Source organism: Neolamprologus brichardi, chromosome 9, assembly GCF_056152115.1.
Source record: "Neolamprologus brichardi isolate AB-2024 chromosome 9, ASM5615211v1, whole genome shotgun sequence".
In the NCBI taxonomy this organism is placed as follows: domain Eukaryota; kingdom Metazoa; phylum Chordata; class Actinopteri; order Cichliformes; family Cichlidae; genus Neolamprologus; species Neolamprologus brichardi.
Window position 1 is genome coordinate 28654911 of NC_142112.1, and position 14926 is coordinate 28669836.

Below are 14926 nucleotides of genomic sequence, written 5' to 3' on the forward strand. Positions count from 1 at the left end.
GTTTTGCCTCCAGACGTGCTTAAAGTGTTCATGGCACAGGTTCAACAAGGTGCTGGAAACAGTCCTTTTTGGTTCACAGTGACATGACAGCATCACACAGCTGCTGCAGATTTATTGGCTGCAAATCCATGATGGGAATCTCCCGTCCCATCACATCATAGAGGTGCAATGCTGGATTAAGATGCGGTGACTGAAGATGTCATTTGAGCACACTGAACTCACTGGCATGTTCAAGAAACCCATTTGAGATGATCCGAGCTCTGTTACATATTGCATTTTCTTCATTTTCTTTCAGCCATCAGAAGATGGTTACACTGGTCATAAAGGGATGGACAAGGTCAACAACAGTACTCAGATAGCCTGTGATGTTTAAACAATGCTCAGTTAGCACTAAGAGATGCACAGCAAATCAAAACTTATCAGACAAGGGAACATTTTTCCAATCTTGTGTAGTGTAGCTTAGCTGTGTGGAGTGTCATCTATCCTGGTTTTCTGTTTTAAGGTTCAATGTACGGCACATTCAGAGATGCTCTTCTGTATACTTTGGTTGTAATGAGTAATTATTTGATTTATTGTTGCCTTCCTATCAGTTCAAAGCAGTCTGGCTATTCTCTGGATTATGGCATCAACAAGGCATTCTTGCTCAGAAAACTGCTACTCACTGGAGACTTGCTCTCTTTATCATACACTTGCAAAATCACATTAATTTACATTTTAAAAAACATATACATGTATTAACAGTTGGAAAATGGATGGGTGTGTGGTGGAAATTTACATAGAAATGTATGTTAATTCAGTCTATACGGAAAGGCCACACTACTGGTCAAAACTTGAACACTTGTTCCAAAGTTTCTGTAATAGTGCTGAGTTGCAGTGATTTATCAAATTCCTTCCTCTTTTCTAGTTTAATCATTCACATAAATACAAAAACAACACCATAAAAAATGCAGACAGTAGTCCTTCATCACATCTGTTAAATTTGTTACAGCAGAAAGGAAAATGTGTATCTTTGAATGTCAATATTTCCACACTCACAAAAACAGAACGATGGTTTAAAATTGAAGCTCTTAGTATTTAACACTCGCTCAGATCTTGTTCAGAGGCATTTCAGAGGAAGTTATAGATTTATCTTTTCTTGAGGTCAAAGCAACAAATCACTGATTCTTGCCATTGTTGAGATGCCGCTCAGGTATTTGGGAGTCGAACAATGCGTACAGAGAACAACTGTGGTACATATTGGCAATATAAGTTTTTTACAAAGCGGAATAGCATTTTTTAAAAGGACTGTCTGACTGATGCAACGCAACGTGAGGTGTCTTTATACATGTCATGTTAACTTTTGTCATGTTGTTAACATGTCATGTTAACCATGACTACATGTCATGTTAACTTTTGTGGTTTATTCAAACACTTCAAAAGAGGCAAGTCAAGACACTGAATCCCGCCCTCCCTCCATATTGTGCCATGCATAATTTGCACTGTCAGCTTTTTTTTTTTTCCCCCAGGAGAAAATATTCATACAAGTTCTGTTCTCTTTAGTTCTGTTGCCATTTATTGTCCTTCCTCAGTTTACAGCTGTGACATGCTTGCATGCTGATGCCTGTCTGCAGGGCTTCAGTTCTATAACTTTATCAGTGCACCACAAAAAAAATAAGAGTCTTGAGTAAGAGATATTATTTGCTTTTACTTGCTGTCTTTATTGCATTCTTACAAAAGCACATAAAACAAGCACACATTTTGAAAAACATCCTTGGATTGCTCCTTAGCCAACAGCACCCTTTATCCTTTGGCTTGATAAAGAAAGCAGATATACAGTACAGTTGTAGGTACACATATACTTGCATTACGCATTGTGCAAACCAGTGATGACTCTAAAATGTAATAGCTACTCATGTATAAGTAAAATACTTTATACTTCAACAGTAACTTTGCTTTAATAGCGCTGTGTTGAGGAAGAATAACCATAAGACTTCTTTATCTTCTTTCTCACAAATAAATAAATACTAAGACACTGTTTAGTGATTAAAAACATCACACTAAAAACTAATATGAACAAGGGCATACACTCCATCGCATCTGTTTAACCCTGGAGAACCCATGGGGTCAGAGCCGACCCCATGGGTTCTCCAGGGTTAAATTAAAACACAATACAAAGTCTGTATCTGAACAGGTAAGTCCTGACATGTGAAAACACACAACAACAAAAAAAGGCAGAAAAGAGGCTGAAAGTGTAAGCTCTGAACAGTTAAACTCTCTCAGATGCTCTTCAGAGGTAAGTTTACAGTTGTTGTTTTTAAGGCAAAGACAGGCTTGAGACCTTCTATGTACAAAACAGTTGAGGGTGTTTACATGAGCTGAGCAGGCTGAGAGCAGTGCAGCAGTTAACTAGTCATCAGTGTCATCCCTGCCAACGTGAAACTCTGTTATCTCCTTTGCAATGCGTTCTGCTATTATTCTGCTGCTGGCCACAATCAGCCTGCGAGACATCAAATCAAATGGTCCACCTGGTAAAAAAAAGACAAGTAAAAATGAATATCGCATTCTCTTCTTTCTTTCAATGTTACAGTATATGTGGTTAAATTATCAACTTGCTTCTGACGATGCATGAGTAGTGCATGTTAAAAATGTGTGTGGGAGTAACAGCTGATAGCCCTGAAGGTGCTTTTCTGTGCTGTTATTGAAGCTGAATGTTAAAAAAAGGCCATTATCTTATCTTGTAGGAACTTCCAAATTGAAAATAAAAATGGAAATTGGAGGTTTTTGGAGGACAAAAAGATATGAAGACTACAGTACACTGATGCGGTGGTTAGCATTGGCGCCTTGAAGCCAAAAGGACCTGGTTCGAATCCATTTCTGGATGAAGGTGTCTGTGTGAACTTTGCGTCATCTTCCTGTTCATTCATAGATTCCCTCCAGGTACTCTGGTGTCCTCCCACAGTCCACAGACTTACAGGTTAGGTTAACTGAAGATTCTAAATTAGTCGCAGATGTGACTGTGAGCTTGAATTGCTGTCCGTCTCTTTGTGTTGGCCCTGAACAGAAGCTGTCTAACCCCACCTCTCTTAATACCACAACCTTGGGATAAGCTCCAGTTCAGTGTTGAACTGGTGTGTAGCAAGCCCCAAGAGCAGCTGGTGCATTAAGCCACAACCATCAAGACAAGAAGGCTCCTTAACATACATCAAGGGTTTCACCCCAAAATTCGGCACCCTGAGACGGGACGCTAAGTGAAAGGCAGGAAGCCAAGAACTACTGAGTGTCAGAAACACTATCCAGGATGAGACAACAAAAATCCATGAATACATCAGGAACACAACTGATCACATGGTTGGTGAATACCTCAAGCAGCAGAAACCCAAGAAAGAAGAGGAGGAAGGAGAGGAGCCATCTATTTGTACGGATTAAACCACCAGCAAATAGAAGAAGTGGCTGATATTGAGATATCCTACCAATAGGTGGACAAAGCTGGATTGAAAGACAGCACAGAAGCACTAATAACAGCAGTACAGGATCAAGCGCTAAGCACTAAGATCAGTAGAGCCTGGGGTTTACCACACCAATCAAGACCCTATGAGACAATTCAACACATAACAGCGGGGTGTAAGATGGTAGCAGGCAGAGCCTATATGGAATGGCATAACCAAGTGGCCGGCATAGTATACAGGAACATCTTTACAGAGGATGGCCTGGAAGTTCTGAGGTCAAAATAGGACACGCTCCCCGGGGTGGTTGAGAATGACCATCTGAGGGACTTCCAGATAAAGACAGACAAACTGGTGATGGCTAACCAACCGGACATAGTAGTGATGTACAAGCAGAGGAAGATGGCTGTAGTGTTAGAAGTAGCTATTATAAGTGATAGCAACATCAGGAAGAAGGAACATGAGGAGGATGGAAACAACAGTGGTACCCGTAGCAATCGGAGCACTCGGGGAAGTTATGCCCAAATTGGGCGAGTAGCTCCATCAGATGCCAGGAATAACATCTGAGATTTCTGTCCAGAAGAGCGCAGTCCTAGGAACAGCAAAGATACTGTGCAGGACTCTCAAGCTCCCAGGACTCTGGACCCGAACTTGAAGGATAAAGACCGCCCGCAGCGGCAAGTTGGGAACCCGAGAGATAGTTGCGAATGAAAATCTCAGCATATCAGCCATTTCTGAAATCCTTTATCAGCCTGTCTGCCACCAATAACCACATTCAAAGTCACTTAAATCACCTTTCATCCCCATTCTGATGCTCCGAATGAACTTCAGCAAGTTGTCTTTATCATGTCTACATGTCTAAAGGCACTGGTTTTATGCCATGTAGTTGACTGATTAGGCATTTACGTTAATGAGCCACTTCTGTTGGTGTAGCTAACAAATTTTTCAGTGAGTGAGTGTGTATATACACACACAAACACGGGTAATAATAATAATTATTATTTTTTTTTTCCTCCCCAATTATTACTCATGACACACTACTGTCTAAACACAAATACACACATATTGTATGTTTGCCAGTAATCTGACTTTCTGCTCCACCCAATCAAAGATGCAAGCTGGTGACAAAGATAACACACTAATAAGCTCAAGATAAAAATAGATGGTGAGGATTATTGATGTATATACAAGATCCAAGCACCTTACTCATTTTCAGATTTTACAGTAAAAGGGTCGCGTTTGAAAAGATCTTCAGCTAATCAAAAACTAAATAAATAAATGGGACTCTGAACAGTAAGTAACTTAGAAACTTGCTCCACCAACTACATGCTTTCTGTCACTGCACTTTTTAAATAAACAGCTTCATAAATCAAGACTGTGCCTACTCTTAGGAGCAATGCAGTTGTGAAACTAGAGAAACTACAGCTTTCTTAACACACTAAATGTCAGGGTAGCAGTTACGTCCTAATTTAAGATCAAAATTCTCTGTATCAAGTGCAAAGCCAGGAGCAAACCTTTCCTCATCTCTTGCTGTGTTTCATTGGGCATTTATAAGCAGCAAGAAGGATAAAAACCAATAACAAGAACTATTGAAAATAAATTATTCATAAACAATAACTTCTGTTGTGTTTGCACTTGGAGAACAGCAGCCCATTCTTGCTGCTTTGTTCTGTACAGCAAACTCCTACAGCAATCCTTCCATTTTTCATTTCATCCAGTGACTCAGCAGCCTTTCAGTGTTCAGTGTTGTTTGAGGAGCTCACATTGTCTCAGTGACTCACCTGAAATGTCCATGATGACTCCTCCAGCTTCTCTGACAACTGCCGCCCCTCCAGCCATGTCCCAGCAGTGGATGCCCATGTGGTAGTAAGCATCAGCCGATCCGCACGCTACCAGACACATGTTGACAGCTGCGCTGCCTGGGGAGCGGATTCTGTGGATGGAAATGGGATGTTTGCTTTCAACTTCCAGATGCTCTGCTAAGAGTTAAGTATGTTTTTTGGTACATTTGCAGTTATAATTCTTGATTTTTTTTTTTCATTTTTGTAGGATAAGCAATGTGTTTTTTTAATTGTAGGAGATAGCACTTCAGTCAGTTTTGTAACATTCTAGTTACCCCTCTATCTAGTAGATTTGATGTTAGAGGTAGAATCTGACATTCAGTGCGGCATTCAACCCCTTTTCATTTGATTTCAAGGCATGATATGAGGTTCTCTCTGTTGGATGGCTTTTTAATGTGAAAAAGTCACAGAAAACAAACTTATCGGTCATTGAGGTTAACACGGACCACAATCATCCATAAAAGAAGTATCAAAATAAACACTGCTGTCATTTTCAGGATGTTTCACCACCTTTAAGGGCAGTAATGGAATAAGAAACAGCTGCTACAGGAAGCTCTCACTTTGCCCTGCAGCTGTTGTTGTTGTTGTTGTTGTTGTTCTTGCTGTTGTTATTGTGAGAGAGAACACCTGCATAAGATCAGATTGTGGTAGCAATTTCATGCACTTCTTAATTACAATGATTTGGTTTTACTGTAAACAAATACACCAGCTGTTCTGTATTTCTGAATAAGCAGCTGTTCAGGGGGTGTCTGGTGTACTATTAAACTAACACTGGATGTACAGCTTGTACATATTGAAGTGCATATTTACCCATGTACAGGGATGCTGAGGATGTTTCTGATGTTGGCCATCATTGTTTGAAATTGCTCGGCGTCCTTCTTGAAGCCCATTTCTGTCAGCACCAAGGATTTACTAATATCTTGGAAGGAAACAAATAAAAAACAAGTATACTAATAAATAAAATATCATTATTCACTCATTAAACAAACAGCTGCAGGTTTGCGCTCTCTGAGAAAAACAGAAATGCAGTCTGTTGCCGGTACAGGGAAAGAATTTTAGCTCCATCTGGTGGATTTGTTTATAATTGCAACTTCTCAATATTCACCTTCTTGTCCAGACACCTTGATTGGGGCTCCATTGCAAAATGCTCCCTTTCCTTTACGTGCTGTGTACATTTTATCTTCGATGCAGCTGTAGACAATCCCAAACTCTATCTGAGACCAAGCAGCAGCACAGAAAACAGCACCAATTAATGTGGGGCTGGTTAAAAGGCAGCAGCTTTATAAAAGGAGAATCTTTAGATATTAACTGGGTTAATGGTCTGCAATCATGTTAATGTTTCACATAATCAAAACATCACAGTTTAAACACACAAGTGGTTCGCATACAATAAAGCGTACCTCTTTCTTCACTGTGAAACCGATTGATACAGACACAAACGGGAACCTGCACGAGAGAACGTTACAATATAAAGCATTCAATTATGGAACTCCCTTCAGGTTTAAACTCAGAGGAATCCTTTTCCATTATCAGTTCAGTTTCATCAGCGTTGTCTAATTATCCCTGACAGAGAGGACAATCCAAGAAAGAATCTAATTAAAAGATAAAAATAGTTGAAGAGCAACAAAGATAAAAACAGAGCTAGAACTGTAACGCAGAGATTTTTACAACATTTAATCGCAGACCGTGCTACCTGTGAACAAAGTTGGTGGTGCCATCGATAGGGTCGATAATCCAAGTGGGATTGTCAGAGAGGGTGCTGGGGGCGCCTGCTGCTACGGACTCCTCGCCTATAAAGCTTCAAAGTGAAAAAAGAGAGGAGAAGTGAAAATAAGCGTATGATAATTCTATGCATCGTCTATCAGGTACCTCAGCTGTAAAGTAATAACGCTGCACTTAACACTTGCTCTGTTTTCTTTCCAACCAGAATATGTGATATTGTGAGTATGTAATTGTGAGTAGTAATATGAGTTCTTGTGTTTCACTTTCCCTTGGAAATTTTTACATGTATAAACATTTCATATGCTGGTAGCAGTAATTTAAGACTTGGTAGAACAAAGTCTTAAGCAAGCAAAATAAACAAACCAACCAATAAATATCTTTTTTCTTAATATTTGCAGGTATCATGTTATTAGGGGACTAGTGTTATTAGGGACTACATGTAACAAATGTGACCTCCGTTTTAATACTGCTAGCGTAAAAATAAAGGTCGCATTCCAGTTAAGATTGGATGGTAGGGCTGTGCTATATTCACAATAATACTGGCATACATTTGTTCGTTTGTGTTTTTACTTATTTAAAAAAAAACAAAAAAAACATGTCATATTGCTTAATCAAGGATAGCAACACCATACGATACCCAGCATGGATAACAACAAGATAAGCCTAGCCATGTCTGAGAGCAAGAGCAGCATGTCAGCCTCCTATAACGACTTAGTATCTAAAAAGGGAACTACTTCACCAACCTCAAAGAAAATACAGGGCTTTAAAAAAATGAAAACATGCCCAGAAAATGTCCCTGCTAAAGGAGGGAACATCAGTGTGTTTACCACTAGAGGCAAAAATGCCCACACAAATAAAAAGGCCCTCACAGAGCTGAAGAGTTACATTCAGGAGCTGCATTTTACTTCAAATTTCCAGGGAAAACACTACTGAGGATGTGTTTGATACAATGCTGTGTCACCATTAATGCTGCTGCTACTGCTGGCACCTTGTTTCATTAGACTCACATAAGGTAGTCTGTAATCAGTGACAGCAGCTTATTGGAGAGAAAGGATGAAACATGCCCTTCGTTCTTTTGTACTAATATTTGCTGCTGGCCATAAGCTGCGATCTGCATTTTTTCCTCACAAATATCATTATTGGAAATTTCCTTATAATATCATAATATACTTTTGAGGTAATATCTCCCACCCCTACTAGATGGAAAATCGTTAAACCATAATAAATCATGCATACTTCTCACCATGTTCTTAGACCAATTAGCTCACATACCCTCTCTCATGTCCATGTTTTCTAATGAAGTAGAGTACCTGTGTGTTGGGTACTTTTCCCTGATGGAAGATATAATGAGCTGTTCCACTTTCTGGTCCGTCTCGGTCACCAGGTCAACCGCTGAGCTCTTGTGCATGACAGCGATGTCCTTTTGGAGCGCCTCGCAGATCATCTGGCAGAAACACAAAAGTGAGAGGGGAAAAAAAACAAAAGATTTCTTGGATGACTGACTACATCTGCTGCTTTAATTGGCTTCACGTGTTGGTGTTAACATATGTTGGTGGCACAGATGACAAGATGTTTAGGCTACGAAGTCCAAATATATTTATGAGCTGTAATTATTGTTTCTAGTGTCTGGATAATGTGATTCCTCACAGATGGAAGCCTCTGTATACATTGGAATAACACACACAAAAAATTAAAAATAAAAACAACCCACACACACATTACGCACAAATGTCAAGATACGTAAGCAGCAGTAAAATTGATTTTGATGAAAGCGCCCACACGGTTGCTTCTTCAACCTTTGCTTGATTTAAACAAACATTTACCTCAGTATTTTATTTGCATTTTTAACAAGTACCTACCAATTTTATTTGGGCTCATCAATACTTTGCATTCAACTTTTTTTTTCCCAAATCCAGCACTGAATAATTTATGATCCAAACTATATCACCGATACATACAGCTGACCTCTGTACATTATGCATCTGAGGTCAAAAGTTATTGTGGTACATTTTTATATGATACTGTTATAAGTTCTTCCATGCCTCTTCTAGGGACAGCTGTGGCCAGAGGCATAAAGAGCCATTTCTCAGGAATAGTTTCTTCAATTTTGGCATAAACAGAGTCGAAGAATGAACAGATAAGAATCTGCTAGTCAAAAGCCAAGGTCAGCGTGACCTCTTCAAACCAATTTTTAGGCATAACTCGACAATTTACAAATAATGATACAATTTCACACTAATGCCTAGGAGGATAAAGTGATAACACTTTGGATGAGAAACAATAACTTTACTGCAAAAACATCATATTTTTTCTAATTGTTTGAGTGTAATGTGTGTGGCTATCATTGGCCATTATTCAAGGGCATCACTCAGGAGCATCAGGGGCGATTGGGACCACAGTTTACATTTGGCCAGATTCTGAATTGGTGACACTGATCACTTGAAAACTGTGGACACTGTATACACCTTCTGAATTGCTAGCCCAAAAAAGTGTGTGGGAAGTGATTTATTACATATCTGTCTGCACAGTCATGGGTGTAACATGTAATTTGGCTTTTTTGTTGTTTGTTTTGGATTATGTGCTAGTTTCTCCTTAATGGCATATCTCACTTTAAAAAGAAAGACATGTTACTGAGGTTATTATTTGCACTCAAAGTGCATTTCCATACACACTGTTGTCAACCATAATCAAGTAAGTGTAGCTTCAGTCGTACCTCCTGAATCATTCTACAATTGGAGGGAAATTTAGGCTTCAAAAACGGTAAGATAATGATATTATTAAATAAAGGGTGCACTATGTATTTAAGAAAAACAACTAATAAATATCCAAAGTTGATATGTCAACTGTAGGCATCAAAGGAACATATCATGAGATACTTTAGTTGCATGATTAAAATGGTTCAGGATCACAGAAATTATATTTAATAGTCTCTGAAGTTTTTTTTTTTTTTTTTTACTTTCTAATGTTTGTTTCACATGTATGGCAACATGGTGGCAAATCAGAGTTTTCTCAGAAAAAGATTCAAGCTGTGAAATGTACTGCACGGCAAAAGTCGGGGATAAATGGTGTTATATAAATAAAGGAAGTGAACTTTGAAATGAATTTGTTGTGTTTTGGTAATATAGGTAACAGGGTTGCATTGGTGAGAGTGACGCACTCAATCCAGTCAGAAGATTGGAAAAATACAAAATATTCAAAGAGTTATGTTAGCACTTCCTCTTTGTTATGCCACTACACTGTTAGTCTTGTACTTTTCCAGGCTGAATAGGGTTCAGTAACAAGGTTGCACATACCTAATGGGACTCAAACTGCAGTACAATTTAATCACTGTTCTTAAAAATGTGTTTTTGAAAAATAAGAAATGTGTCAACACAATCAAAACAAAATAAATTGAATTTGTAACTTATATTAAATTTAATATTTTTGAGTAGAAGTTTGGTAATCAATAAGTTGGGACAAGAAACTAAATAAAAATCCCATCTTGGGGGGTTTCCAAGAGTTTTATTGCATTTCACATATTTTTGACAACTAGGTTTACATGTTGTCCCAGGAAATGTATGACTCAACAAACGTCAAACGTGTGTTTTAGCAATGTGTGCATGGATTATTTTTTAATTCATTTTCATGGGTGGAAGAAAAAAAAATAGTCCTGCATGGTAACGTGGCCCTCTTACCTTTCCGGCCCGTTTAGTGACCTCTATGCAATAATCCATGCACTCCTGCCATGGATCACTCATGATAAAGGGGAGATGAGGCGATATTCAGAACGGAAATACAGACGGAAGAAAGCTGTAGGAAGAAGCACAACTTTCGTCATTTACAATAGCAAGGTGCAATTATATACCGGCATATGACGGTACGTTGCAATTACCGATATATGACGTGAGTTAACTGCTGGAAAGCTAGCTGCATTAAATTGAAGAAGCAATGAAATCTGTCAAATAGCATAAATTAGCCCTCTATGCTAGCTTTTAAAGGGAGAAAAGGGGATATGTACACTGGAGGTAACACTGATGATACCCAATGACAAACATACGCTTAACGGCTTTTCTACAACGCAATATCATTACATTGATTTGTGTTTGTAAAAAAAGATATAGCAGCATACCAGTTCCGGGAGCTAATTTGACGGACTTCTAGAGATGAATGCCTTCTAAGCAATGACATTTCGCCACTGAAAGGTGGGGCTAAGCCGAACTCTCAGCCTAATTGGTCAATCTGTGCCGTTTGATTTAACAATCTTCGCTGTCATTGGCTAGAAGGCTGTCATGTGTTTTCTTCAGCCGCGTTGTTACAGGAAACAGTGGGTCTCCTGGAGAAAGGAAAATGTCTTTGCGAATACTCAACTTTCTAGCTTGAACAGAAGAGGCAGCAATAAGGGCTGAAATTTGCGATTTTAGATTCAGAAGACAAAGAAAACTTATCAAACTGACAAAAAAGTAAAATAAATATTAACTGTAAATAAGTACAATTCCCCAGACTGACCTCGCCGGCTTAAAAACTATAAAGGCAGTGAAGCACTGCAAACAAGGCATAACGAATACTTGCTAAACCTGAAGAACACAGTTCAAGGTGCCTTTGCTTTCACGCGAAATAAAACTCACTATGCAAAATGACAGCGAAAAATCAGTTGAAATAGTGTTATTTCACTCCAAATTGATGTGAGATCATATTTCTTACACCCAGCTTCATTTTCTAATTATGTATTTTTAATGGAGGTAAACCGATTCAGAATACTTTATTGTCATTATGGAGTCACATAGCAAAATTCTTTGCACTACTTCTCAACTTAAATCAGACAGCATTTACGACACACAAACATACAATAAATGATATCACATAATAGGGAAACAGTATAAGCAATATTAATGTAAGGCTAGGTCAGGTCAGGTCAGCTGTGATGTTGTTCTCCTGTTCCACCTCCTGCCTGTGTCTGAGGACAGACAGGAGCATGTTGCCTCTTTCTGGACACAACATGTGTGTAATGACCTCCTTAGTCTTGCTGGTGTTTGGAACCAGGTTGTCTGAACACCATTTGGTCAGGTGCAGCTGCTGGACCTAGATCTTTGGAAATATCTGCGAAATACATTAAAGCAGAAAATTTGACTATACTACTATTCTGAAAGTCTGACGTGGTGTTACACTCTTAAAGATCATAGCCAATAAATATTTAGCGCCCTTTTAGGCCAGAAGGTGGCAGCAGCAACACTCTGAGTGACGCAGCAACCAGCAAGAGCACTTTCTCTCATGAGAAAAGGTAAACTTTTTTTTTTCAATTGTTTGTTGTTGTTATTTTGCTTTTCAGCTGCATGCAAATTCTAATTGTGAATTACATTTCATGGTCCACATCAGATTCTGCTTAGTCTGGACTGAAAAGCTTAAGGTGAACATCTGCATGCAATTCCTCTCATTCAAACTTGAGAAACAGCTTTACTTATCCAAAACAATTGGCAGCCTCATACATCCAAGGAAATGCCTGCTTATCTGCATCTCACAAAGTTTTGTAACTATGCTTGCAGTAGCCGCCCTGTTAAAGCGCTTTCGGAAGTCCAGGGTGTGCGTCTTGAGTCTCAGTTTCACACATAAACAGAAAAAGAGAGAAGAAGAAGAGCATACTTAATAGGACTTCCCGTAGGTCCGCTGCTGAAGAGGGCAGCAAACACAGATCAAATTAGACTTCAGCGTCATGCTTGGTGACACTTCATCTCGACACAGGTTAACACTTCAACCCTTGCACCCTGTCAGCCAGTAAATTACTCAGCTGATAATGTCTCCTTATAGCACTGGTTCCTCTCTAGCCCACAGCTAATTTCCATACACTAACTCACATTCTCAGATAGGAGCCCCTTACCTCAAGAGGGCAAGAAATTGCCAAATAATACCGTCCTCCTTGGGGGGAGTGGAATGCAGTGAGAATACAAATTGTGGTCTCTTGAGCTATCGCTAGACTGACTGTCTGCATGCAAATAACTGTTACATATTTCTGTGAGTTGTTACAAAATCTACAACCCACATCAAGTTGATGAGAGCGCAGTTTTAAAATGTTAATTCTTCCAAAACATGGCATAAAATATGGTAATTTAATCAACTTTCTATATCTATGTAAGAGATTACAGATTATTCTGCTTTGTCTGTAGTCTGTATTTAATAATATTTATTTTGGTCTGCTTTTATTTTAGCAAGCTTCAAGAAATATTGGCACATTTGATGTAGGAATGGAATTAGTGCTTGCTCTTTATCTGCGGCTTTCACAGCTCACAGCTCTTACTTTAACATCTGGATGGGTTTAGGCCTTGTTTAGCACCATTTTCTCAGCATTTTTCTTTCTTTGGATCATTAAGCTCAAGCAGTCACGTGCAGAGTGCTAACAGTGCAATTAGCTTGAGAGGCACGAGGGCACAACCCCATTCATACTGTCTTAAAGATTTAACCTTAAGTGACCCTTTCCTCAGAAATTGAAAATCATCATTTTCTTTAAGCAGTTAATGTGAATGTCTGGCAACAGTTAGGGATGCATTATACTTTCCAGCTCCCTACATATTTTCTGTGGATGCTGCATATATTAACATTAAACAGAATCAGTGTGTGTCACTGTTGGAAGTTCTCACATCATTCGGTGTACAAGACAAGGAGATTGCCATTTAGACTGTTCATTTATTTGACAATGTTGACAGCAAACAGGTCATTTAAAAATCAGTGAAACAGAGTTGTATTAAGCTGAAAGTCAGTATTTGATATAATACCGCGAAAGCACTAGCTGGTAGTCGGGCCATACACGTGTGCAGTTGAACATAATCCACAAAGTCCGCTTGTAGACAAACATTTATTTCCACAGTCTTGAAATACAGTGATCCGTTTGAATGTTCCTGTACACTGCAAACACGGTAAGAAAACTGTTTTACTCCACAGCTAGTTAAAGCCCCGTTACTCCACACTGCCAGTCGCGAATGCAGTCCCCATGCACAGTTACCATGTATTAAAGGAACAGTACGTAAAAATTAAACAAGGAAAGAAAATACAATTTAACTGTAAATCTTACGCTAAACAAATTATAAAGTAAAAACTGAAATTCCCCATTATCTTACACTTATCCTTATCCAAAATGATTCAAATTATTAACAAATATACACTCTGTGCAATCTGAGTAAACTAAGAGATGATTAGACCTTTATCTTATACATGATATGACCACCTTTATTCTTCAAAAGCCTTTCTCTTTTAGGCAAGCTATTTTGTAATTTCTTTAAATAATCTTCAGGAATAGTTCTGCAGTTTCTTTTGTTCTTTTCCATGATCCAGTAATGTTGATACTGGGACTCTGGGGAGGCCAATCCATCACTTCTACCCAGATATGCTTTTACTGCACTGGCAGTGTGTTTGGGACCATTGTCATGGGGTCACTGGGACCATTTCTGATGAGCCTTCAGCTGAAAGGCCAGATGCATCTCTCGAGTCATACGTTAGGTCTTTGCTGGGTTTTTTCTTATTTCTTAAGAGTACGACTTACAGATAGTGTTTATCTGCTGTAGATGGTTTTTAGGCCTGAAATCTCTTCTTTTGTCTTCCACTTGTTCACTTTCCTCAATTTTTTAAGCACACACTGAGAAAACCATGTGAAGATGAGCCAAGTTTTCTGCTAGTAGCTCTTTGGGGCTCACAATACTGATGCAAAAATACTACTTTATGCCTCCACTATGGCGTTTATTTGTATATCCAACTAAAAAAAAAGCTGCACATAACAAAGTGCCTAAAGATAAATTTTAAATGGGATGTTTGCAGGCACCTTTCACGTTAGGTACTTTTTTCATGCTTGAATCACTCATTCAGTGTTAATTGACTTAAAAAAAAAACGTTAAAAGGACTGGGCTGAAAATTAAAAAGCAACCAATGTCCAAAGAAGAACTTAAGAACCTTCAGAAATTTTGTAGAACTATGGCTACA

The 14926-nt window shown here is 38.8% G+C and overlaps 1 protein-coding gene across 1 annotated transcript; it reads right to left on the bottom strand.

Annotated features, from left to right (window-relative positions):
* Positions 1-1673: 1673 nt before the first annotated feature.
* impa2 (inositol monophosphatase 2) lies at positions 1674-11195 on the bottom strand. Its single transcript, XM_006794967.3, has 9 exons — positions 11094-11195; positions 10660-10774; positions 8296-8429; positions 6957-7061; positions 6664-6709; positions 6369-6477; positions 6074-6182; positions 5204-5355; positions 1674-2504 (listed from the first exon to the last, which is right to left on the bottom strand). The coding sequence occupies exons 2-9, from the start codon at positions 10720-10722 to the stop codon at positions 2386-2388; spliced, it is 837 nt and encodes a 278-aa protein (XP_006795030.1). The 5' UTR covers positions 10723-10774; positions 11094-11195; the 3' UTR covers positions 1674-2385.
* Between the last annotated feature and the right edge of the window lie 3731 nt (positions 11196-14926).